The 27,597-nt window shown below is 35.0% G+C and overlaps 4 protein-coding genes and 1 pseudogene across 8 annotated transcripts; 3 read left to right on the top strand and 2 right to left on the bottom strand.

Moving 5' to 3' along the window:
- Positions 1 to 3,805: 3,805 nt before the first annotated feature.
- On the top strand, positions 3,806 to 6,307 carry LOC107933672 (uncharacterized). Its single transcript, XM_016865943.2, has 2 exons — positions 3,806 to 4,001; positions 4,214 to 6,307. The coding sequence occupies exon 2, from the start codon at positions 4,232 to 4,234 to the stop codon at positions 6,107 to 6,109; it is 1,878 nt and encodes a 625-aa protein (XP_016721432.1). The 5' UTR covers positions 3,806 to 4,001; positions 4,214 to 4,231; the 3' UTR covers positions 6,110 to 6,307.
- Positions 6,308 to 7,108: 801 nt separating this feature from the next.
- Positions 7,109 to 9,409, top strand: LOC107933656 (INO80 complex subunit D). Of its 5 annotated transcripts, none has more exons than XM_016865919.2 (3): positions 7,109 to 7,823; positions 7,970 to 8,281; positions 9,121 to 9,409. In XM_016865919.2, the coding sequence occupies exons 1-2, from the start codon at positions 7,381 to 7,383 to the stop codon at positions 8,232 to 8,234; spliced, it is 708 nt and encodes a 235-aa protein (XP_016721408.2). In that variant the 5' UTR covers positions 7,109 to 7,380; the 3' UTR covers positions 8,235 to 8,281; positions 9,121 to 9,409. The 5 variants fall into 5 exon arrangements, with proteins under 5 accessions (XP_016721408.2, XP_016721409.2, XP_016721407.2 ...); XM_016865920.2 differs by having other exon boundaries at positions 7,232 to 7,823; positions 9,160 to 9,409; XM_016865918.2 differs by having other exon boundaries at positions 7,232 to 7,823; positions 9,104 to 9,409.
- A 314-nt stretch (positions 9,410 to 9,723) lies between these two features.
- LOC107933655 (U11/U12 small nuclear ribonucleoprotein 35 kDa protein) lies at positions 9,724 to 12,564 on the bottom strand. The gene is made up of 8 exons (XM_016865915.2): positions 12,290 to 12,564; positions 12,109 to 12,206; positions 11,970 to 12,021; positions 11,755 to 11,825; positions 11,369 to 11,459; positions 11,210 to 11,285; positions 10,793 to 10,871; positions 9,724 to 10,396 (listed from the first exon to the last, which is right to left on the bottom strand). The coding sequence occupies exons 1-8, from the start codon at positions 12,423 to 12,425 to the stop codon at positions 9,995 to 9,997; spliced, it is 1,005 nt and encodes a 334-aa protein (XP_016721404.1). The 5' UTR covers positions 12,426 to 12,564; the 3' UTR covers positions 9,724 to 9,994.
- Positions 12,565 to 13,543: 979 nt separating this feature from the next.
- Positions 13,544 to 14,562, top strand: LOC107933639 (uncharacterized). Its single transcript, XM_016865899.2, has 2 exons — positions 13,544 to 13,616; positions 13,703 to 14,562. Exons 1-2 carry the CDS (start codon positions 13,544 to 13,546, stop codon positions 14,560 to 14,562), a joined length of 933 nt encoding a protein of 310 aa, XP_016721388.2.
- A 3,603-nt stretch (positions 14,563 to 18,165) lies between these two features.
- LOC107933640 (isoleucine--tRNA ligase, cytoplasmic-like) lies at positions 18,166 to 27,286 on the bottom strand (annotated as a pseudogene).
- Between the last annotated feature and the right edge of the window lie 311 nt (positions 27,287 to 27,597).

Genomic DNA, 27,597 nt, shown 5'->3' with positions numbered 1-27,597 from the left:
AGGATTTATATTTTCTTTAGTTGAACTTTTTTTCTTTTTGAAATTCTGATTTATTTTTTAAAATTTTTAGAATTTATAATTTTAGAACAAAAGTTTGTTATAAATTTCTAGAATATATATTTTTGAAATTTTAAAGTTTTTTTTACAATTTTATAAAATTTAAATACTTTTACAATTTTTTTTATAAAATTTTTAATTTTATATATTATTCTGAATTTTTAAATTTTAAATATTATTTTATAAAAAATATTTTATATATATTGTGTATGATTTTTTTTTACATTTTAATCAATATAATATACATAATACTAAAAAAGCAAAAAGGCCAACATGACACATTCTAATAGCACCACATAGCAATTTTGATTTTTTTTAATTGTCGTGGGCTAATTTGAATAACTGGTGATATTTTAAGTACAAAACTAACACAAAAAAATTTAGATATGAAAGTAAAAAAAACAAGTATATAGTTCGAGGGCTAAGATGAACATTAAACCTTAAAATTAAAATGTCTTATATATATATATATGTATAATGGACTGAATTTTTTTTATTGAAATGTAAAAATTCTCATATTTAAATGATTCGAGAAAAAAAGTGTTTTTCTCTTCTTCTTTTTTTAAGAAAAATTGATTCACTCAAATTATTAAAATTTCCCTATTAAATATTTCAATAATTGTAATTAAAATACTATTTTTAAGGAAAATAAATACTATATCTTAAAATACTTTATTTTTTAAAAGAAAGAAACACATACTTATCAATATACCAATTTTTGGTATCACGAGGTACTATAACCTTTATCACACCTATTGTGTTTCTAATACTAAATTATTTTCCCTAGTTTTCACTCATAGATTTAAAATTATATTTTAAAAATAATCTTAAAGTTCTTTTTTATAAAAGACTTTAATAGTAAAGTTTCCCTTCAACTATACCTTAATTCTCAGATTGAAAATACTTTTTTTTGTTATAATTAGTCCTTAAAATTTTATTCTATCACGTTTTATGACTCCTAAATGTAATGTCATTAAAAATATTTATGTGCCACTTTGAACAAATAAAATCTCAACATGTTGGAAAATTACTACTGCAGAACAAATACGTTAGCACTGACAAGTACAAATAATAAGGGATAAATAAATAAATACTGCGCCGTGGAGAACTACTGCCTTAAAAGCAATTTTGTCTTGATCGATGTAATCGGAAATAGACATCGCCCCCAATGGAGGAATAGTGTTTCCAAATTCGTACACCCAAATGAGGAATATAGAACACAATTGGTATTACTCTTCTCTGAGGAATAGGGAAATAAGATAAAAGTAAAGCTTTAAAGCTAGCCGGAAAAATTTGGTCAGAAAAACCATATTAGATTCAATTTCCAAGAAATGTTGGAAAAGTCACAGACGGTCCCACTTAAAATTCAATTTCCTAGACCGAATTTCATCTAATATAATTTTAGTAAGATGCCAAAGTTCTAGAGAGAAGAAAGATGAGAGAATCAAGAAGAATGACAGAAGCTTTGATTTTGTTGCTTGTAAAAAATGAAGAAAAATGAATCAAATTTATAGGATTCCCAAAGAGACAAAGTGGTCCAAAAAATTTAATGGCCATATTGTAAATGTCAGATTCCAGCGGTCATATTTTTGCATTACCAAAATTCACTCACTAATACAAAAGAAATATATATTTTTTGAAAAGACGAGAAAAAGAGCAAGAACGAAATTAGTTGCTTAAGTACTAATATTTGTTTGATTGGCAGTAATACACAGTGAAATGAACAATTATTCTCTTAACAAGTGAACGAATCTGAAACTTGTTAAAATAAGAGTAAACTCACAACACACGACTAATCTTAGGTCTAATTGTGTTTCACAGTAGATCAACAATTTAGCCAATATACCTCGGGATGTTCGTAAGTGCTCTAGAAAAACGACCCAACGACTTTCATAAAAGGTGACTAATCATTCACACTTACATAGGTGATTCTATCAAGTTTATCTCAGTATAGACCACCCGGACCAAGGCTATGAAATCATTAAGAACATTTAATAAGCTCAACCTTTCAATTTAAAAATTCAGTGAATTCATCAAATCCGTCTCACTAGGACCACCGAAAACCTGAGATATGAATTCATTAAGAACATTTAGTGGCTCATCTTATAAATTTAATAGGTTCATCAAGTTCGTCTTAATAGGGCCACCCAAACCCTGGGTTATGAACTCATTAAGAGCATCTAGTAGTTTCATCCTATATATTCGATGAATTCATAAAGTCCGTCTTAGCAGGACCACCCAAACTTTGGGCTATGAACTCATTAAAACCAAGGAGCTCATTCTTATGCATGTACATAATGCGGCATAGGGATATATAAAGATGTGCACTATGAGTCTATCCATGATTTCATTTGACCATATTGAACTTAGAAGACTAAGTTGAATATCTACCATGAATTCCTCAACCAATGGGCTTAAGACTCATCCCCTTTGACGAATAAATACTTAATCTTTGAATATTAATATTACCACCTAAGTATCGATACCAGACCCTATATTATGGATATCCCAATCCAAAATTTAATATGATTAAAGATGGGTGATGAGATTTTGTGTATAATGATATTTATTTGTAAGAATCTAATACGCTTAGTTGAATTTAAAAATTAAAGAATGACCACAATTATAAATGTGTTAAAGTTGATCGTTGATACTTTCGGACATCAAATATGACACTCAATCCAAATAAAAAATTGTTACAATAACAATTTATGTAACATATGGTGTATTCACTTCACTTACCGCATTTCTATACCAAAAGGAAGACACTAATGCGGCTTTATCCAATTTATATTCTTGAGATTGCAAGCAATATTTTGTATATGAAATTGAAAACATTGTAATGACATTGATTGGATTTTTTTTATTATAATATACTGATAAAAACATAAAAAATCATTTGGTGTATGACTCTCTTGAGATTTAGTTCAATTGTTATATTTATTATTATTGTAACATACCGAGAGTTTAAATATGCTTAAGCATATAATATATTTATTTCATGTGCTCTTGATAAATTATGAAATATGAGTAATTTATATAATGTACAAAAATACATAAAAATATTAGGAATAAATTTTAAAATTATATATAAACTTTGATTTAATATGGAATAAAACTTTGATTATAGTCCACACGTATACTTGAAATTTTAATTTTAATTCAATTATATGTATTTAAAGAAATAAATACATCACTTTATTTTATACTAGATACATATAATTATTTGTATAAGTAATATATAAACATAAAATTGTGCTATAACGGTAATTATGTTAATAGTTTGTGAGAATTGAATCAAATTAAAATTTCATGTATAAAATTGCACAAAATTAAAGTTAACGTGTAATTTTGATATTTATCCTAAATTATTAAAAATACAAATCTTAAAATTAAAATATCTTCTAATAAAATTTATATATATTTCAATAATAAAAAGGGTTAATATAACTTTTCGTCCTCCTTTCAAAAAGAAAGTTTTTGTCTTTAAATTTGGTAATTAAGTCCACTTTGATACTTGAACTTAATAATATAAAAGTTTGATTGTGACATTTGATGATTTGGTATAATTTCAAAATACCGCGACATGAGAATTAGATAGAATCCAAGTTCAAAAGCCAAAATGCATCTAGTTGCAAAGTTGATGTACCAAAGTGGAAAAAAAAAGTATAATTACTAATGTGAACGTAATTGTGAAGTTTAAGTTTAGGGACTAAAGTAATATTTATCTAAAAGAAAACCCCAAACTAATTTATAGCATAACAGAATACGGAAATTAACATGGGTTAGAGACGGAGTCAGCCGATTCCTCCCTCAATCGTCTCACTCTTTTTCTTCTCTGTTTAAACCTCAACGTCAATAACAAAGCACACCCTTCATCGCCTCCAATTCCATAGCTTTTGTTTCTTCCGTCTCGAAGATTTGATGTCATTTCATGATTTACGGTAAACCAGTCTCTTAATTTTATTTTACTTTTTACGAATTCTTGTTCACCGTCACTTATGGAGTTTAGGGTTACATGCTCTTCTTTCTTTATTTAAAGAACATAGCTTTGCTGCCTCTAATTATCAAGAGAATAATAGTTGAAACGAATGAAAGATTAAGAGAAGACCCCTTTTTTTATCCTAACTATTATTCTCTCTCCTCTGCTTCATAGAAATTGGCTTAATTTGCAATGGCCTTTGCTTTCCTATCCACGCTACAAAATATATGGCCACTTTCGGTGTTCAAATTCGATGATTTAAGAGCCTCCCGTGACTTGGTTCATAAGCTTTCAATACCTGACCACACTAAAAAGTTTGTTTTTGCTGTTAGACCACCACACTCTCACTCTGTCATTTACGTACTTTCTGCTCAGAACTTATCTGAGAGGTCAGCTGCTGATGCCGAGTGTCTTATTAGAGCAATTAGACCAGATGCTGTCGTAGCTCAGATTGGTCACTCGGCTCTCTCTGATATTCAATCTGAAGACACCCTTGTTGATAGCACTGTTCCCACTTCCTCTTTTGAAGTACTCAGACGATGCTTTGTTGATAAGATTAACAAGGACCAGTTTGATAATGTGGCTGGTAAATTGGTTCTGAGAGAGATTTTTGGTGTTGGCTTTCATGGCCATATCTTGGCTGCCAAGAGGGCAGCAAGGGAGATTGGTTCAGCTTTTATGGTGCTTGACTCACCATTACAAGATAATTTTCTTGCATATGATAATGATTCCTCCAAGGAGGTTGAGGCAGGGAGCAAAATTCAAGGTCTAGTTAGTAGATTGGTTCCACAAGAAGGCACTCTGGTTCCAGTTCCCAAGTTTATGAGGTTCTACATTACCAATGATGTTCAGTCACAAATGGTGAAGTTGTTATCTTCACATATAGATTTATTGGAGTCAGGCTCAGTTTCTGAGGTGGGGTCAAATGAATTTCTGTTGACGGGGAGTTATGAGGCTCCATCATTTGCTCAATCAATTTATCCACTGCTTTTGGATCTGCATGATATATTTGTTGATCTTCCTTCAATTGGAAGGGCACTAGCAGTTTCACAAAAGCTGCTTTTAGATGTAAATAGAGGGGAAGCCGTGGATATCAGAATAATGTCAGAAGTTTACACTTTCAGAATTGCTGTTGAAGCACTGAGAATTGCACTTAACAACGCTGGCCGGCTACCCATTGACAAATTACGAAATGGCAGAACATTTGAGATTGGTTTTTCTCAGCTCCCCTTTGAGGACAAGTCACATGCAATCCTTGCACAGGCTCTTCAAAGTCAGGCTAAGAAGTTCAAGACCATAGTAGCCATCGTGGATGCTAGTAGCTTGGCTGGTCTCAGAACCAATTGGAATACTCCTGTTCCTCCAGAGGTCAAGGATTTAGGTGCCCATCTTGTTGTGGATGATGTAGGCGATGGGGACACCTCAGACCACACTGATAATAAGCGGTCATTATCTAATAAACCTGTGGTGGCAGTAGGTGTTGGTGCTACAACTGTTTTAGGAGCTTCATCTATGTCTAAAGTTATTCCCGCATCAAACTTCATGAAGGTTGTGACTTTGAATGTTCCTGCTTCAGTTAAGCTAGTTATGACTCAGACCCAGAAGGTCGTTGGAATTGCTCTTGGTAAAACTCTTGGTCCATCAAAATTGGTGGCTCCTGGACTTGCAAGTTCCGGAGGGAAATCATCTCTCTTCAAGGCAGCTGTTTCAGCTAAAAAAATCCGGACGGTGGTCCATGGCGTTATTGCCTCAGCTGAAAAAACCAGTTTATCAGCCATGAGAACAGCTTTCTATGAAATAATGAGGAGAAGGCCAGTGCAGCCGACTGGGGTCCTACCATGGGCTACTTTTGGGTGTAGTATTGCAACTTGCGCAAGTTTGCTTGCATATGGAGATGGTATTGAATGTGCTGCTGAGTCTCTTCCTGCAGCACCCTCAATTGCCAGTTTGGGTCGTGGGATTCAGAGTTTACAGCAGGCATCACAGGCAGTGAGGCAGACAGATGACAACAGAATACAAAAATCTATAGAACGCTTAATGTACAGGTTGAAGAAAGCAAAGATTCAGTAGGTTTGATTCTCGTATGGTAACATGTAAATGGCAAAGTGATAGCTGAAGTAGAGGTAACAAAGATTACTACGTACATAAAAGTCCATAACGGCGGTTGTTCCTTACATCATGATTCACCAGTGTTTGAGGTATTCTTTGTCTCACCTTTTGTCAATATTACGATAACATAATATTAAATAAAAGCGGCATTTGACTTTATCCCTCATTTCTAATACCCTGAATGAAAATACAATTTTAGTATGTTAGGTGAGAGGAATTAATTTAAACAAGATTAGGTACTTCAAATGCGTTTGCAGTGCACTTGTTTCTTCTCTTGGCTTCGTGTGAGATGGTTGTATTTGTATGTCTGTCTGTCTGGGTAAGTGGGGTATTTCAGTATCCAAAAGAAGCAGCAAGGAACGAGTACAAGAACCAAATCAACTTATGCTAGTGCAGTGCACTCGTGTTACTATAATCTGATATCAGACCAGATTTTGGCGGCATACCTCTGCCAAAAAGTAGAGTCTCTTAAAAGATACGGCTACAACATATATAACCCTCCCCAGCAAGTATGTTTCTGATGAGCTCTATTCCAACTCTCCGATTCCTTCATACCTAATACCCCTTCAGTCTTTACTGAACAAATTTGGCCTCAATCAATCCTAGCCTCAGTAGCCTTGCCCCTTCCAAAAATATCTACAGCATAACTGATCAATTCTTGATTTAAAAAAATAAAAAAATGCCCACACCAGTAGTTCTGGATGTTAAAGACCATTGATTGGATTAGCTAACCAGCAAGTTGTTCGATATTTAATCCATTTCGCAAACAATTTTGGACACAACTATTATTATAAATTAAAAATAAAAATGGTATATTACTAAATTGTGGATAAAATGTAAATTTTTATATAAAAATGTAATTATTGAATGAATTATAATTAAAACAGTAAAAGGTTTTATATACAAACAAGTTATTTTAAATAGTATATTTTAATGGTTTTGTTCAAAGATTTTTAGGTAAAGAATATGAAAAAAATAAAAATATCAATATAATAGTTTTATTGTTATCTAAAAAGTAATTTTATTGAAAGAATATTCAATCAATATATATAAATAGTAGAATATTAATTTTTTATTTAATTTAGTTCTTTGATTTCACAATCAAGATAGCATTCAGTTTGGCGATTGTGTATTATTACGATTATTATGTGGAAAACCTAACCCCATTTCCATTTCTAACACACAAAGTGCGGCTGGGCTGCTTTGAATAGCATTTTCATCAACCTCAAAACATGTCCTCTCCTCTATCACGGGACGTGGTTCTCTCACGCAGCGCCTATCTCACGCGCGAAGAGCTCCTGAAGCGCCGATTGCAGCACTTGAGGAAGCTTTCTCGATGTTACAGAGACCATTACTGGGCTCTTATGGAAAACCTCAAGATCCAGTACAGGAACTATTATTGGAAGTTTGGTATCAGTCCTTCAAAGCAAAATGATAATCAACAGCTAGCTGATGCCCAAGTTGTTGTTAATCCCATTTTCGATAACATTGAAAGCCCCCCTGCTGATAATGTTCATGTTGATAATAATTTTAGTTCGAATTTTAAGAATAATCAACATTGTTTGTTCGTTGGATGTAAGTTCAAAGCCATGGCTTTGACTAGATTTTGTCATCTCCATATTCTCTCCGATTCCAAGCAGAAGCTTTATAAGGCTTGCACTTATGTCATCAAAAGGTATCTTCTTTTATTTATATGTAATGGGTATGTCTGTATGTATGTGAATTAGAATTAGAAAGTTGAGGTTCTCTTCAAATTTGATAATGGCTAAAGCTAGGATGCTGAAGATTGATTTTATTTATTCTTGGCCTGAATTTGTACAGTGCTCATGCGGGACCTATAACATGTGGAAAGCCCATACTGAGATCCGCCATTCCTTCTCTCTGTACCGTGCACTTCCAAAAGACTCAGAAACATGTTAACAGGGCCTTGAAGAAAGCAAGTCTTAATGTTTCGTCATCAAGTAAGCTTGCTCCTATGTTTCATGTCATAGTGGCAGAATATGTACATCAAATCCAAGCCAAAAGAAGAGCTGCCTCTTGGGGAATCAGTAGTAAAGCTACTATCAAGGAAGAATGTGCCACCTGAACCTTTCACAGCTACTGCACATGTCACAAACGCTACAAAAATCAAAGGTGATACTCACCCACTGACTTTCTGAGCAAATTTTGTTAAACAAATGAGGGAAATGTTTAGACACCTTAAAGCCTCTTTAAGACGCATACATTCTTTTCATCTCATATTTGATGTTTTGTTACCCATCCTAGCAGCTTCTCAATTTTTACTGTGTCAAGATGTAGCAATATCCTTTTTCCTTTTGTCACTAATTATCACAATTCATATCAAAGCATCTGGTGATCATCTTTCCTCTAAACTTTGGAATTGAGAGGATCATTTTGTGGAAACTTGATTTTAACTGGTGATCATAAAATGGAAAGATGTCTAGTAACTGTTTTCTTAGAAATATAAAGAAATACTTTAGAAAGTTACCTGATTAGCCAACTGAACCAGGAGAGTTGGCCATAGCTTATGTTACTGCTGTATGGGTTTCTTTTCTTTTCTTCCTTTACTCAATAGTCTTAACAGTTCTGTAATTTTCTTTTATACGTAGTCATTTGTATTGTACTACAACCACATGAAAAAGCCGAACATATATATAATTGAAAACTATATATATAACATTACTGAACACTATAATTAGCTCACACCAAGAAAATTCATACATAGTACATACATGATCATTCTTTAAACTTATGAATATCATTTTTCTGTGATGCATTTGAAGAACATGACTTAAGTATCTTCTTATGTTGAATTTTTTCTTTCAATATTCATAATATGTTAGTTTAGTTATCTTTATGGTTGAACTTATGATCCTGTTATCCTTGGATCCTGGTGTGTTAACTTCGAACAATACAGCTGAAGTCGAAATGCAATTTTTGTCATTGACATCTTAGTGACACGAGAATTATAGGCATCTATGAACTAGCTGAACTGCTATTTTTGAATGAAGCACATGACCGATGTTGCATGGATGCCTTCGCACTCAGCTTGATGAGTTTGCTGGAAGTGGTGTCTCAAAGCCTTACAACTTGGAACATTAGATTAGTCCTGATTATTATAGCATTTGTAGCATACTTATATGGAGCCTTGGAGAAACTTGCTAAATCCTTATTGGAGGTTGTATGTATGACTAAATCATCAAGGCTTGTATATCTTTTAAACAAACCAAATAGTTTTAATCCAGAATTCAGCTTCCAAAATGTATGCAATTCTTTGATTCCTCTGTTTTTTGGTGGTTGGAATGGGTGTATTGTTTTTTATAATACTTGTTAGGCAGGCCATGTATTGTAACCCGCAATTCTACTTTCATCTTCATTTAGTTAAATATTTCCAGCAAGCTGCTGTCTTCTTTTTTCGTTATGTTTGTGGAATGGACGCATCAGTATCAAAGAAGCATCATTGTAATTTATTTTCCGACAAATCCCCATCTAGGATGGAATAGGATCCAACAACGATTCAATGAAAGACATCATCTATCAATTGGATTTTGGATTAAGTGGTAGCACACATGACGTCAACAATGAAACTAAATGCATCAATAACAAGGATTGAAATTCAATTACAACAACACGTTTTAACCAAGAGATTGGTGACCTAAATGCTGCTGCAACTATCTTAATATAATAAACTTTTCTTCAGCAACACCAAGCTCCCATATTTCTAGAGCTATTGATTAGAAAATAATAAAAACAAATCTTCATCAGCGCTTTATGTTACTAAAGACCAATTTCTTGTTCACTGGACCAACTAGCCCAGCAGCTGATCTGCAAAGGGACCGACCTTGCTTAATGATTGGACCGGCTATAATGTCTATGGCGCTTGCTAGGGCGTTCTTCCTTATCCCTAGAGCTCCTTTTCCGAGAGATTTCTCCCCCCTCTGCATTGCTCCTGGAATGATAGTGCTCCTCTCTGTCCAGAGTACGCCACTTATAGTCATGATCCGTCTCTATAGAAGTTGTGTTCGGAGAACACTCAGGCCTATCCTCAGAGCTTTTTCCATATTGGGATTCTTCCTCCACATAACTCCTTTTTCTGGAGTCTTGCTTTCTCCCCACTGTCCGTCTGTGTTCATCCCTCTCCATCGAGCTACTTCTTTGGGATAATTCTTCTCTGTCCACAGAGCTCCTCTTGTAAGAGTATTCTTCCTTCTCCACCAACTTCCTTGGTTTTCGAGGGGGTGATGGGACCTAGAAACAGGTGGGCAAAATGATATCATAATGACATCCTATTAGGTTAGGCTAAAATATTCCAAGGGAAAACACCTAAAGAGTTTTCCAAATAACAATAACTGGGGCTGCAAACCCAAGAAAAGGAGGCAAACAGTTTGGAGAATATTCAAGATTCCAAAAAAAAGTAATCTGTCATTTACGATTATAAAGGAAAATATAATAAAAGTTATGTACACCAGCAACTCTAACAAAATCAGGAAGCAAAGCAAATGTACAAGTAACAGAATCATGCATAGTAGCAAGACTTATGCAACAATGTATTTCTCAGTACTTATTTTGTCCCACTTCAGAATACACATATGCAACCCTAGGGTTTGAAATTTGTGTACAATAGCAAGGTGAAAGGGACAGCACCTGGAAACGAGACATGTATCTTCCTTCAGGTGGAGGAGTTATTCCAAGTTTTTTCAAATCTTCATAAGGAATCGGCTGCCTGGATTTCAAGGGAAATAGAGAATGTGTAATGGCATAGCAAACAGAAAAGTGCAGCTCTCAGTAACCTAGGCACAAGGGCTAGAAACCTTTATGAATATAGGACTACTAGTTTTTTTCACTATTTGCACCTTAATGGAACCCAAAAGTTCCACAAAAAGAGGAAAATTTTAGATAAAATTTTCATCATAATCATTTCCTAGTATAATTGAAACCAAGAATATCATAGGAAATAATTTTGATGATGAAAATTCGAAAGGCACAAGAACCATAAAACATAAAGGGCATCAGATAACAGATTAAAATATGTATAAAAATTATAGGAAGAATGGCGCCTACAAGGGAGCTCTAAATGGTCTTTCTCGTCCCCCAAAACGAAGCTGTCCCGACTCTTTTCTACCACCAAGACCCCCTCCTGTTGGAAATTTGGAATACTGTCATTATCAGCAACATTTTGTAGCTCGAGGAAATGGAAAAGAAGAGAAAATTTAGACTGACCTAATCTTCTAGGAATCCACCCAGGCATCAACTTTTGCCTGTTATAATCAACAATAATTTCAGCGTCATCAATAATTGCATGGTGAGCGTCCTGCAATGGAGTAATCATCATACTTGTTCACCCTTTTAATTTTATAAAATGGACATTAAAGATGTTATGGATGATAAATCTCCCTGATTACAATAAAACTAAGGATAAGATATATATTTCTAGAGTAGAACTTAGGTTGCTAGTAGTGTATGAGCGGTCAGCAACTTTGGCTGCCATATTAAAGAATCACCATGAAGAATGAGCTAAATTATGAGAGCAAGGATAAAGTAGTACAAGGATAAGATGTAGGACCTAGAGAGGGTAATGGGAGAGAACATGAATCAATATTGAGTACCTGATATGCACGACGCATTTCTCTCTCAGTTTCAAATTCAACAAAAGCAAAACGCCGTGATGCCCCTGTCACTGCAACCAAAGAGACCCACAAGCAAAAGAAACAATGCATCATCCCCTTAAGCTAAAATTTAATGAAAAGATAATCTAATATGCAAAAACTAGTAATATTTCACAGCTAAATAAAGATTAAATAAAAACCCCCAAAAATGGTACCGATATGGCGGACTAAGCGCAAGTTTTTGACTCGGCCGTATTTGCTCATAGCCTGAAAGACCCAAACAAATACATCAGTGAAATTAAAGGAAGAAAATTTAGATCAAAAGAAAAGAGAAGTGTGGTTTGGTTTTAGGACCTTATGGAGAGTGGGTTCCGTGGTCAAGTGGGATAGGCGACCGACGAAAACGGTGCAGTAAGGATCACCAATGATCTTGGGGTCACCCGTAGGGTCATCTTCAGCAAAAATAATAATAATAAATAAGCAAAAAAGAAAGAGAGAAACAGGAAAAAGAGTGGAAAAAGTGAGAGAGAGATACAGAGGGCAGCATTAGAGCAGAGAAGAGCTCGGTAAACGGCGTTATCGTGAGGGAGGATGTCGGTGCCGTCGATGCTGCCAGCTTGAATAGGATGGTACGACTCTGCGTAGAACACCGAGTTTATGTTGCTGCTCATAGCGTTCTCGCACACAAAAATACTTAGGATAATAATGATAAAAGGTTAAAAGGAAAAGCCTTTGTGTTCGTGTACTGTTGTATTGTGAGCCGAACTAAACTTAACTATAACATGGATCCCAACAAAACTATTAGGACCGCAGCCAAATATATAATTTGAGATTTTATGTAATTAAATTAAATGCGAAATTAAATTAAATTACAACTCTACCGACCTTTCTTAGTTTCTCATCCGGTTTTAAAATGTTTTTCTCCTTAAATTTTGATTGAATCAGCTTTAATTTTTTATTCAAATAAAATTATAAAAAATACAAATATCAATATTTTTTTATTTTTTTAATATAATTATGTATTAAGAAGTCTAATTCTTTCATTCTCTATTTTAGAAAAAATACAATATATATATACAAAAACTAAGAAGTTAGCTTAGCCCAAGATACTTATAATACATGCACCAACATATAAGGATTATAAACATCCTATTATGTATATTTACATATGCATTCATAACTTTACACTATAAATGCAGCGGAGGATTGCATATAGCAATTGGATGAATAAGGAGTAGCTGTTGCCTTCCCTTGGTTTGCTGCTCTAGTCTGCTCAGTCCAACATATACTTGTAATATATAAACATATATGCATGTATTCAAAAATGTAATTACAAACATCCCTTCTTGTCCGTCAAATAGTAGTCATCCACCGTCTCTGAGTCGCCTCCACTGCACCTTAACTTTCAATGCATTCAACTTACCTGCAATTCCACAAAGCCAAACAATAAAATAGTATCTTGTTATACCCTAGATAGCCAACCTTACTGTCAGATTTCAGAATATTTGAGTATATTAAATATGATTCTAAAAATATTCTATCCCTAACTTTAAGGCTGTACAATATCCTTACAATTATTCTGTTTCCTAGCGTAAAGTTACCTTAGTTAGGCTAACTATGTTATGTAATCTCTTGTGGAAAAAATAATAGAAAATATCTTGTTTTTCACATGGTACCAGAGCCTGTTATTTAGCCTGATTTTTGGGATTTTTTAGCCGGTTTCTTTAGCCTGTTTTTTTTTCTGACTCCCAACCAGTCCTCAAGTCTATAGAACTTGTTCAGACACAACATGACTGAAACTGTTAAGACCAATAAGACTGGGGAGGGCTCAAAAATTTCTGTAAACAACTCAAATCCAATGAGTGAGTTTCAGAATATCCAAGTAGCCTACAGGCTAAATGGAAAAATTATCTGAAATTGTCCCAACTGGTTCGTACCTTCTTGAAAGGAAGAGGAAAGCTGAGTCACTTACTCGGAACTGGACCTAAAGAAGGGGACCCTAAGTTTGATGCTTGGGATGAACAAGACTCTATGGTACTGTCCTGGTTATGGAACTCTATGATGCCAGAAATCAGTGATACATGCATGTTTCTTAGCACATCCAAAGAAATATGGGAAGCTGTGAAGCAGACTTATTCTAAAGTTCGAGATGCTACTCAAATCTATGAAATCAAGACTAAGATTTCATCCACCAAGCAAGGAAGTCGATCAATCACGGAGTATTCCAATCTGTTGCAAAGTTTGTGGCAAGAGATGGATCATTACCAGTGCATTCAGATGAAGTGCAGTGAAGATGCAGCACTCCTGAAAAGGTTTGTTGAAAAGGATCGAATTTATGATTTTCTTGCTGGACTGAATGTTGAGTTTGATGCAGTAAGAGTTCAAATACTTGGAAAAGAGGAACTACCATCACTAAATGAAACAATTGCAATTGTTCGTGCTGAGGAAGGAAGAAGAGGAGTTATGGTGGAGAACAATCAAGTGGATAGTTCAGCCTTGGTTACTAATACTGTAAATGAGAGGAGATTTGGCCTGAAGCAGCCAACTAGTGAAGATAATAGACAGATAGAACGTACAAAGTCTTTTAACAAGGATTCCGTATGGTGCACCTACTGCAAAAAGGCTCGTCACACTAAAGACAAATGCTGGAAACTCCATGGGAAGCCACAGACAACAAACAAAAATTTTTCAGAAAAAGGTGGACAATCAAAGGGACAAGGACGAGCAAAAACAGCTAGACAGCTAGATAAAAAAAACAATTCTCAGGAATTACCTATTGAATTCAATAAAGAAGAAATTGAGAAGTGAAAAAATTTGCTAGGATCATTGGAAAAAACTTCTTCAATAGGTACTTGTAGTTTGGCCCTTTCAGGTATATCCTCTCCTCAAAGTTCTAAAGTCTCAAATACAGATACCAAAAATTCTTAGGTCATTGACTCAGGAGCTACAGACCACATGACCCACTCCTCACAAAAATTTGTTTTATATACACCTTGTTCTAGTAGTAGAGAAATAACAGTAGCTGATGGTTCTGTGATCACAATGGCCGGTCAATGTGATATTGTTATAAACAAAAACCTTACTCTTAAAAATGTCCTTCATGTTCCAAAATTATTTACCAATCTTTTATTCATTAAAAAAATTATCAAAGACTCTAACTGTAAAGTGGTTTTCTATCACAATCGGTGTCTTTTTCAGGAACAGAATACGAGGAGGATGATTGTGGCCTATACTATCTTGAAGAATCCAGTGAAGAAGTTAGTGTTCTAAATTCCTCACCTTTACCTATCATATCCGAGTCTATTAAAACCAATAAAGACCAAATTTGGCTCTATCACCTTCGCCTTGGTCACCCATCGTTTAGAGTCCTTAAAATTATTGTTTCCTTCACTATTCAAAGGATTAACTGTTGAAAAATTTCATTGTGATATCTGTGAACTTGCAAAACATAAACGTACCTCTTTTCCAGTAAGCAATAAAAGAACATCCACTTCTTTTACTCTTGTTCATAGTGATGTTTGGGGGCCATCCACTATTTCAAATATTTCTAGAGCTCGGTGGTTTGTATCATTTATTGATGATTGTACTCGTGTGTCTTGGATTTTTCTTTTAAAACAAAAATCTGATGTTAGGTCTGTCTTTCCAATTTTTTACAACATGATTAAAACACAATTTGGGGCCGAAATAAAAAGGTTTAGGTCAGACAATGCCAAGGATTATTTCAATCAATTCCTCTCAACATATTTTCAAGAAAGAGGCATTATACATGAGTCATCTTGTGTTAGTACACCCCAACAAAATGGTGTAGCTGAAAGAAAGAATGGTCACATTTTAGCCATTACAAGAGCCCTAATGTTCCAAAAAAATGTCCCTAAACAATACTGGGGGGAGGCTGTTCTAACTGCTACTCATTTGTTAAATAGATTGCCTACAAAGGTCCTTGAATCTCAAAGTCCTATGCAAGTTCTAGCCAAATTTTTTCCTGATTTCAATACCTCCAGTAATTTTACTCCCAAAGTATTTGGCTGTGTCGCCTTTGTCCATGTTCATTCTCAAAATAGAGGGAAATTTGATCCACAGGCTGTCAAGTGTGTCTTTCTTGGATATTCTTCCACTCAAAAGGGGTACAAGTGCTATCATCCAGCCACAAAAAATTTTTTTGTAACAGCTGATGTTACTTTTGCTGAACAAGAAAATTTATTCACTCGTCCTTATCTTCAGGGGGAGATCTTATTCACAGAAGATAAGGACAAAGAATTCTTTCTTCTTGACATTCCAGCTCTTGTCCAGCAACAAAACACTCTCATTCCAGCTCTAAACACTCTCATTCCGGCTCCTGTCCAGCAATCAAACACTCTCACTTAGACCTTGCCTGCTACCCAACCTGCCCAACTTGAAACAATGACCCCTATACAACCTGAAACTGAGCCTAGTACACCCAAATCACCAAGAGGAATTCAGGACACTACTCGTCCGTTACTGGTTTACTCAAGGAAGAAGGCACCAGTGCAAGTTCAATCATCTTCTTCTCCTATACGACCTGAGGTAACTGCTGAACCTACTTTGAATTCTAATACTACAGATTTAGATGATTTTCCCATTGCTATTAGAAAGGGGACTAGAGCTTGTACAAAACGTCCCTTGCACCTATTCATGTCTTACAAAAACTTGTCCCATAACCACAAAGCCTTTCTTACTAGCCTAAATTCTATTTCCCTTCCTAAAACTGTATTCGAGGCATTAGAAGATGAGAATTGGAGAATTGCCATGAAGGTTGAAATGGAAGCTCTTGAAAAAAAATAAGACATGGGACTTAGTGAAATTACCGGAAGAAAAGAAACCGGTGGGATGTCGCTGGGTGTACACAGTGAAATATAAGTCAGATGGTTCTTTGGAGAGGCACAAAGCAAGGTTGGTTGCTAAAGGGTACACTCAAATGTATGAAATAGACTATCTTGAGACATTTGCCCCTATTGCAAAGATGAACACTGTAAGAGTGTTGTTGTCACTAGCTGCCAACCGAGGCTGGAAATTACAGCAATTTGACATCAAAAATGCCCTTTTACACGGTGACCTTGAGGAGGAAGTCTATATGGATGTTCCTCCAAGATTCGGTCTAAATACAGGACAGGTAGTTTGCAGACTAAAAAAGGCTTTATATGGACTAAAACAGTCCCCGAGGGCTTGGTTTGGAAGATTTACCAAAGTGATGCTCAAGTTGGGGTATAAACAAAGTCAAGGAAATTATACTCTGTTCATAAAACATTCATCTTCAGGGGGAGTGACTGCTTTATTAGTCTATGTTGATGATATTATTGTGACTGGTGATGATCTAGAAGGAATGGAGAAGTTAAAAAAATGCCTAGTAAAAGAATTCGAAGTCAAAGAGCTAGGTAAGTTAAAATATTTCCTTGGTATTGAAGTGGCACACTCTCGGGAAGGAATATTCATATCTCAGCAAAAATACATAGTTGATATGTTGACAGAAACAGGCAAGTTGGGCTGTAAACCAGCAGAGACACCCATAGAGGTGAACCACAGACTCAGAGATGTATTAGAAGATACAGCAGTTGATAGAAGGTCATATCAAAAACTTGTGGAGAAGCTTATTTACTTGTCCCATACCAGACCAGATATTGCCTATGCAGTAGGTGTTGTAAGTCAGTTTATGCACAATCCTAAGGAATCACATTTTAGTCCTGTATATCAGATTCTACAGTACTTAAAAGGCACGCCAGGCAAAGGAATTTTATTTAAAAAAGGAGAAAATTTAACCCTTGAAGCCTATACCGATGCAGATTATGTAGGATCTATGGTTGATAGAAGATCAACCTCTGGTTACTGCACTTTCCTAGGAGGCAACCTTGTGACTTGGAGGAGTAAAAAACAAAACGTTGTGGCTAGATCTAGTGCAGAAGCTGAGTTTAGGGCAATGGCTCTTGGAGTTTGTGAGTTGTTATGGCTAAAGATTATATTGGAAGACTTGAAGATCAAGTGGGAAGGTCCAATGAAGTTGTATTGCGATAATAAGTCTGCTATCAATATCGCACATAATCCAGTTCAACATGATCGAACGAAGCACGTTGAGGTGGACAGACATTTCATAAAGGAAAAACTAGACAGTGGCTTAATTTGCACTCCATTTGTGTCCACTGATGAACAACTAGCAGATATACTTACCAAAGGATTGTCTGGGAAGTTGTTTCAGAAATTAGTAAGCAAGCTGAGAATGGATGATATCCACTTCCCAGCTTGAGGGGGAGTGTCAGATTTCAGAATATTTGAGTATATCAAATATGATTCTAAAAATATTCTATCCCTAACTTTAAGGCTGTACAGTATCCCTACAATTATTCTGTTTCTAGCGTAAAGTTACCTTAGTTAGGCTAACTATGTGTATAAATATGTATGTAATCTCTTGTGGAAAAAATAATAGAAAATATCCTGTTTTTCACATTTACAAATCACTTAGCGAAAACTTGATATGTGTTTTCCAATGAAACCAACGATAAAAGCATCCACAATCTTAAAATACATTGTTAAGTTTGTCTCCCACGATAAAAGCATCATGCAAACAGCTCACACAGGTTGCTCTCTTCTTCTCACCCTCCTTTAGCAGAATCTCTGAATTCTCTCCACAAAACCATAATTTCCTCCCAACCTTCAGAGTTCAGACTCCTTCCCTTCATTCTACCTTCATCTTCTTCCTCTATTCACCTCACTGGTTAACATATTTCAATCCACCTAAATTTCTCCAATAATGCAGCCACTCCTTCATAACCAAAAACAAACCTGCCCATTTCCATGTTCCAACTCCAACTTCAAACAATAGTAGTCTCTTGACAGAAGATAAACCTGTAGGCTTTCAGCAAGTTTCCTATTTCCTGCAACCCCATTCTATAATATAAGGCGATAAGGGCAAAAGAGAGTGATGAACTGAAAACAAAAACAATTCAGCTCAGTAACAGCAATTATAATCTTCCCTAGCGCTTCCTAATCTGCATATAATGCAACAATAGCATTCTCCTTGAAAACTAGGGCTGGTCTAGCCAAGCTTATTTTAAATGACATGTTACTGATGCCTCTGAAATTCTCTTCACAAAGCACAACCTGCAATTTTTGTCCAAGTAGAAAGAATAAGTAAGCCATACATTCTACCAGCAGAACAACTAACAAAAGGCTGCTACCATGCAAATGAAAAAATATATATACACAGCAAGCTGCGGTACCTACTACAGATTTGTCTTCAGTTGACACAACATACAACAAGCGATGCAAGAAAGTTAGTATCCTATCAGTGAGAGCATGATTGTCGGTGACAAGCAAACATCCAATGACAATAAAATATAATGTTTATTGATAAGATAGGGCTTTCATTTGTAATTAGTCAGCAGCTAAGGCAGGATTAATATATTTACTCCAAGAATATACATAAAGCAAATTATTGAATTAGATAATACTAAGGAACAGGTTCATTGCACATCATCTCCAAAAATTAAAGATTATGAGCACATTAGTTTTTAGTTATATTTTGTAAATTAACAAAATTCTAAGATACTAATCTACAATTAAGGTACGCCAAACTCAAAGCTGATCAAACTTATATGCTGTGGCATCAAATTAGAAGACAGCAATGGAGATCCAACTGCATCCCTAGTATAGTTTTCCTGCCATAAGATTCAAGCTTAAGCTATTATATACAGCAAATTTTCACAAATATATGATGCAAGTACAGGGAAACTCATCCACTACTTTCTCTTAAGCACAGGTACAGGGATCCACACACGGCAGCATATGAACCAAAACAAACAAAATTCCAGGAAGGATTTAGCTGTTTTTGTTATTTAACGATTACATCAAATATGGGGCAAAATGTCCACAACATTTCACAAAGTGACCATTTTCCACACTGTTCACACACTTCTCTTAATTTTCCAGCTATGTCATCAAGAAAGTCTTCATTCGGCTGAACAACTACCATCTCCCTAAATTGAATATAACAAATAGGCAAGAAAGTAAAGAAAGAGCAGAATTAAGATAATAAAATATTCAGATAACTCCAACCAGAAAAATTTTGGAACAAATAGCATTGATCAATAAGCCACTGATGAGGTATATATTGTGAAAAATATTAGAATAATTACAACAAAGATGAAGAATACCTTTCCTTCTTCTTGAGGAAAACTACAATAGTGAATGCTTTCCTCCGCTCCAGCACAAACTTTCCGCAAGTTTTGATAAAGAACCTCAGTGAAAAACGGTGTAAACGGGGCCATAACCTTACAAGAACTTAGAAGAGCCTAAAACCGTAGTGCACATTTCTAAGCATGTAAATAAGATGTGACTTTTGCTGAACATATGATAGCAGGTTAGAAGCAATGATTGCCACTACAAAAATGAAAAAATAGTACATACATTATAAAGAGTAGAGAGAGCCATACGGCAGTCTTCTTCTCCAATACGGCCTTTTACTCTCTTACGGTTGAATCTCACATGTATATATTCGTGAGGTTATCAAGAAACTTCAATGGATATGGAACCACCTAACAAAATAAACCACATATATTCTTTTTAATTCTATTACCATGCCATATAACTGATGTACAACAAAAATCCTAGTATTCTATCAAAAAAAGCCATCTCGGGCATTTCAATGTAATGGTATTCCCCAAGAACCAACAGTATGAGTCAAAGTAGCCAAGCCGATGTCCAATCTGAATGCTCAAATTACAATTGTGAAATTTATATCAGAACCTAGAAATATGTTACCAATTTCAAAACTGACTTTAGTACTATATTTAAGGTATTTAACATTGATATTTAGTTAAGAAAATTCCATAAGGTTATGTTAGTTTATGGAAAAAACCATATAAAGCCAGTATGCATCCATTTCCTGGTGAACAAAGTGAACAAGACTTTGAGTTGCAGAGTTTATCCACTGGTCAAGCACATTAGATGACTTCTAAAGAACATTCAGAAAAATAGGAACAAATAGGGCAGAACCTTCATACTCAAGTCTTTTTGCATTCTGAACAAGGAACCTATATGCATTATACCATGGGAGAAAGACATCTTTGACCTGGGCTGAGATCAAGATAAAGGATTAAGAAAATGCAGGTCTGAAACATGCCCAAAAGAAAAACCAAAATAAAATAGAGTAATGGTGTTATGACACAAAATTCTCTCCAAAAGCAAAAGATGAAATGTAGTAATGCACAAAAATACTCACAACACCAAAAATTCCATCCATTTTGAAACATAAGGTCTCTGTCCGAACAACTGGGGAGTTTATAAGGTACAATCATAAAGCATCCTATAGAATTAAGAAAATAATTTAGCACTGATGAGTGAAACAAAGTTCATGCCACTGGAAAGAAATACATAAAGACTTAATATTGAAAAACTAGGCTGAATAAACAGAAGACTTACAGCCCCGTAGTCATTAATGACTTCATCGGTGAAGGATAACTTTTCAATCTTTTACTCATCTTCTTTCTCTTCAGCAAGGACAAGGCCACTACAAATGAGATTTCTGAATGCAGGTGTCCCGAGAAATGCAATTGACAACACCATAAGAGTGTAAAACCTGCAAAGGACAATGGAAGAAATAAAATTCCAAAAGCAAATTTCATTCACAAAACTTCTTTGAGGGTTAAACAGGGGGATACTGACACATAGGTAGTTTATCAAATCCTTACCTAAAATTGATTAGTCGTAACCATAAATATGGAACAAATAATAATACTAATAATAAAGTCTTCTCCTAAATGATATCAAGAAATGAAAATTAAAATTTTGACGTTAATGCTGGAAAGTTCTACAACAGTATACAGGAAGAGAATAATTGAAAAGAAAAGGTCTGTCATAGGAAGAGCACAAAGTAATGTAAAAAGGTTATCGATTCAAAAGGTAATTGAAATGTTAACTTACAGGATAAGATGGAAATCCAGTGTCTATAATTGCTTGAAACCCCCCCCCCTTCCCCACAAAAAAGAAAACGTTAAAGAGTATTAAGAAAATGGAAAAAGCTTCAGCATCGATCATGATTCATGCATGTCAAAGAAATTTAAAACCAACAGTTAAACAAACATCAAGAAAAATTCATCAACTCAGAGGCTTGTTCGGTTGTTCAGTTTGTTTGCAAGCTGTCAAAGTGCATAAGATCAGCTATGACGAAGATGTAGCCTAAAATCTGGTAATTAGGATGGCTTTAAAAGTAGGAAACAAACCATCCACGTGTTTGATCCAGCCCCTCAGCCACAAAATGCCCAGGAAAATTTTTCTCAAAAAGTTCAACATTCTCAAATGGATAATGGATATAAGCATGAGGCATAGATCCACTCGCAAACCAACAATCAAATACCTGCCAAAATAATTCAACAGAATTAATCTGTGTGAAAAGCTGAGGATGCGGCATAAAAACAAAAAGAGTATTAGTAACAGATGTATGAAGATGTTTAGCAGTCGCTAGGTCTAAAAAACTAGAACTTATCCAAGAATTATGGTGTAATGGGCTCAAAATTAAACTTGATCGAATTTGAAGATAGGGTTGGAACAGTAGATCGGCAACATTCAATCGGATGAACAACTAATAATAACAGCTCTTTGCATAAAAACAATCAAACTTTGTAGCCTTACATCATCTATACGTCGTAGCACACCACGGGTAGAAGGTACGGTGATATGATCAATATTGTGACGATGGAGATCAAAGACCTGATAATAAAGAATAACTAAATGGAAATGTAATAAAGAATTTAATACAAAAAGAAGTTTATTGGACCTAGCTTCCAAAGCTAAAATAATAAGATGATGCCTCTGGTACTAAGAATTTCAGACAATTCTTGAAATTAACTACATAATAAGGTACCAGATGATTGGTACATATATACTTGAAAGCACAGAGATCAATCAATAAAATTGTTCTTTTTTCTCCTCCTATAGAAGGAATTAGTTAAATTCTTATTAGCTTTCACAGCTCAAGAACAGCACTAAAATAAATCCACTATCATGACGACCCCAGCCAAGGAGAAAAGGAGGACCAATCGTGGAGTGGAAAGGAAACAAATAAACAGATAGAATCCAAGACACTTATCATCCTAAACAGAGTAGTACCCTGGCCATAGGAAAAAAGGTCAAACCTTAGCACCAGAAAGCCTTTCAAGTTTTTCAACAGAATCCATGACTATTACTTCCACACCACCTTTACTAATCCACATGGGAATTGGAGTGCCCTAAAATCTAGTTCAAGCCAATTGTGAAAACGTTTATCCTGTAAAATGACAAAAAGCATTTAGAAGGTGAGAGTCTGAAAGAAACCAAATACAAGATAAAATCATTCCCAACCACCTTGAGGTCTGGTCACGCTTTCCATTGAGCAAAATAGGGGCCCATGTAAACAGAATTTCTATAGCAGATGAATAAAGCTTGCGCATACAAGTAAAAAAGAAGATTATCAATATTCAATAGGGAATGAAAAAAATTCATCTGACCTTCACATATTCAGGTATCCAGTAGGTCTGCTTGTTGTTTTCTATTAATTGCTCCTTCAGTTGTTCCACCCTCGCAAACCTAAAACATATGATACAGCGATTAACATAAGTGGAATACAGTGGAAAAATAAAAGCAGCAAAATGATGATTTCCAGAATCCTTGTACATACAGATATCAAAAGTTCCACATGGGTAGAAACACAAAGTAGAAACAAGCAAAGCAGAAATATATAGCAATGCAAGAGTAGTAGAAAGAGCATAAAATAAAGAACATTATACAAACTTGTTAGTTAATGATATTACCCGACTATATAGAGGATATGAAGTTTGTAGAGCAAAACAATTCAAAGGCCTACTCTACAAATGGAGTAAATGTTGTACACCTATACCCTTCTATATCTACAGAACATTTTCCTATTCAGGGACTAACTTTTGTACGATTTCTTTGCTTGTTAAGAATCTTCACACATCTCAATTTAGACTGTCTTCCCTCCTTGTGCGTGTTTAACCAACTTTCAAAGTATGCTATAGCCCCTATCAATCAATAAATAACAATTCAACACCAACAGAGCTTCTTCCGTGTTCTGTAGCAACATCAAACCTTGTCACAGAAAGGAAACGAAAACTGCAGTATCATAAATAATCAAAGCCTGCAAGCTAACCGTCCATCCCATATAGAAGTGAAATCCTTACAACAACTCTATTTGGCTTGTTTATGCACAAATTTAGATAGAACTTAACAACCATTCATGAGATAAACTTCCACTTAGAGAAATTAATGATTCATTCAACTTAAAATAACTTTTAAAGACTAGGTTTATTGTTGCATTAAATAATAAAAAGCACATCACAGAAACAAATCAACTTTCAAAAGCTTAATCTGTTAATGGTTTTTTCCATGAAACACCATTAGTCAACAAATGCTCCTCAAGAGATTGCAAGCATTTTTTGCTTGTCAGTAACAGTTCTAGAAAATCAACCAAAATTACATGTATACAACTATATTCACACAATAAAATAGACAGAAAATGAATGTCCAAATTTGAACGATATATTTAGCATTCCGTCTGCAGTGTGCTAGACATATTGCAATCAAAAGAATAGATAATTAAATGCACCAACAACTGAAATTAATACATGAGTTGATTTGGAAAAAACACTATAAATGAGGCCCAGAAAAACAGTCACTAAAGGAGGGTAAATTAAAATTGTTCAGCCAGTTTAAAACTTATATTTTATTTACCAAAGCTATAAGTTGAGATTCTTATTTTTTCTGAATAAGAGTGATAGAATCAGGCATACCAGCTAGGAAAAGCTCTATAAATAAGAGGTGTATCAGGTCTTCAACTTCCAAACTTAACAAACCTGCCTTTTGCCTGAGAAATTAAGAGGCTAGGTAAAATTCAGAAGAAAGAAAATAAACATAGATACATAGTGAGAAGCAAATCTTAGGACAAGTCAATTAGATTCTTCTCTTTTTTTCCTTTTTAGCTCATGATGGTAACAAAAACTATTACCACTGACTCTAGATTCGCATCCAATGCCTTGGATTCAACAGTAGGTTCCCACTAAGGAGTTATAAACAAAATACACGAGCTCCATAATTATCTGAAGTTAGTCACAGATGCTCAACCACTTTCCTATTTTCCATCTATAATTAAGGCTCACAATCAATAGTTCGCCAAACAAAACATAAAAGTTCACATCAATCTGACCTTAAAGTGCTTCAATAATATCCTTATCAGCATCCTTAACATACCGCCCATTAAAGCCAGTAATTTTCCCACTTAAGCAACCATCATCATCAACTGCTACAATCAGATTCTCTCCCTACATGCCAAAAACAGATAAGTTAACGGTAAAAGAAACGTGAAGTTAAACTGAGGGATAAATCACAATAAAAGATTGGAGACTAGTTCAGTTTACATAAAATGCAAAGCAATTTATCAAATTAAAGATAAACAAATACACCTTGGAAAAGCAATATTCCTGCCTCAAGGACCTGAAATACAATTACATTTGCAATGGAGAATGACAGAATGGGTGAGCAGCTCTCTCCCACCATTTTCTCTAGAACTTAACCTTTCCTAGGCATTACTGATTAAGACATGAGCTAATCCTACATGTCAACATCAACATGCTGTCAAAGAAGAGAACCAATATGTGTGACATCCAAAGGGACAACCATAGCATAAAATTTCTGAGAAAAAAGTAATAATCATATCAAAACCATCTACCAGGATAGTTAATAAGGGATGAGCACCAAATGAAAACTATGGAACAGGTGATCATAAATATCAAGGCTAAAAGAACATAATTCAGAGAAAGCATTTCGGTCAAACCTTATTGATTATTTGATTCTCAATGCACACTCGGTAATCATCTTCACCAAATGCAGGAGCACAGTGGACAATTCCAGTACCATTGTCATCTAGCATAATTGTCAGCAATCACCCTAAATGCAGCTTCTGAGGACTCCAAGAAGTAGTTGAACAGTGGTTGATACCTGCAACATATACTTCATCTTAGTATCCCATTACAAAGAAATGGCCTTGGACCTTAGCTCAAAACCATTTTTAAATATCTCAAAAGCCTAGGCACAAATTTTTAACTTTCTGTAGACGCATCATAACAGGCAGGCATATATCAACTGTCATCTATGCTGCTTATCTTTTCGAAATACTTCACTTAGGACAGCAGATAAAACACATTCAGATGCTCAGTCCTACTTATGAAGACAGTGACAGTAACTTTATGTAATGGCATACAAGAGATCACCCAGATGGGGCAAGTTGCCTAAAACTAGAGAACCCCCCTTAATATTTTCCAAATTATTTGACATCTTTGATACAAACAAATCTAAGCTAAATTTCAACGGATGGCAAGGTTAAATACACTGTACACATCACCACGCCACCACTACAAACAGAAATTTGATACCACCTACATTTCAATATAGAAAAATGGAAACAAAAAGTTATAGGATAGAGCCCAGAAAAGCTAATACATAGTTCTTTATAAAGCCAGCTAGGACAAAGTATACATGCATGAATACACACTTTGTCCCCACTAGTGAAGCCCCGGACATCCTTGACAGCAACCACATAGATTTTTCCATGGTACTTATTGTGAACCTGAAATTTAATTACAGAGCCCAACTCTTCTTTAGAGGGGGGGGGGGTTCTAATCTACATTATGCATGTAGGCAGACCCACAAAAACTTTCCACACTCTATAATTTATAAACTTTAGAAATAAAATAAGATGCAACTTAAATATGCCTTATATATCAACCAAGAAAGTGCTAGTAGGGAGGCTAAAATATTCACGCATTCCCATACCCCATTCATTTGCAAAAGCGTGACGGATAAGAAGGTTTGTTGGGTGGTGACCGTGAAGTAACAAAATAACAAGTAGACCAGTAGCATGTGTTAGCTAGAACTAAGAAAAAGTATACATCAACCCAAAGTGCAGTAAATATGACATGAAAATAAACTTGCCCGTCTTTTGCTAACGACATAAATAAGTAACAAGTTAAACCCAACAGACCTTCACATAGACAAAATTTGCGTTGATACAAAGTGAAAGATTACTAGGAAGGGTCCATGGTGTAGTTGTCCAAGCCATAAAAGCAGCATTATCTGGATCGCCGACAATGGGGAAAGAGACCATTATTTCAGGATCAGGCACAAGTGCACATTGAAGTTATGGTTACTTGTTAGACATGATTGGGATAAAACCGTCAAAGAAAAAAATAATATTGGAGGAACTCGAGTAAATGAACATAACACACCTTGTAGTTCTGACTGGCTTCAAAGTTAGACACAGGGGTCTTGCACCCAGTGCTGTATGGCATGACCTGCAACACAACAGTTTCTCAAGGAAGAATATTAGAAGAAAGCAATAACCCCATTCGCATTCGTTGTGGCAATAAAAAATGGAATATAACTGTAAACAGACCTTGAAGCCTTTATAGACAAGTCCTTTTTCGTAAAGCTGAGCAAAAACCCACCAGACAGTCTCCATGAACGTCAAGTCCATAGTCTTATAATCATCCAGCGCCTGGTCCTAGTGATGATTGTCTCCCACTCCTCCACATACCTAGTGACAATACTCCTACACGCCTCGTTGTACTTAATAAATATAAAGAAGCTCTTAAGGGATTTTGTCATCACACAGGTCGCTTTTCTTTTCTTTGCCCTATAAAATAATTGTAAAATTTTAGTATTCATCTCTCTACTTTGTTAAAATTAAGATTTAATTATTTTAATAAATATATATTACAATTTAATAAAAATTTAATAATTATAATTATAATTAAAAACTCAAACTCGCGAAAGCGGGCAAAACAT

The sequence above is a fragment of the Gossypium hirsutum genome, chromosome A09 (genome assembly GCF_007990345.1).
Source record: "Gossypium hirsutum isolate 1008001.06 chromosome A09, Gossypium_hirsutum_v2.1, whole genome shotgun sequence".
In the NCBI taxonomy this organism is placed as follows: domain Eukaryota; kingdom Viridiplantae; phylum Streptophyta; class Magnoliopsida; order Malvales; family Malvaceae; genus Gossypium; species Gossypium hirsutum.
Note: the sequence above shows the minus strand (reverse complement) of the source record. Positions and strands in the feature narration are given on the sequence as shown.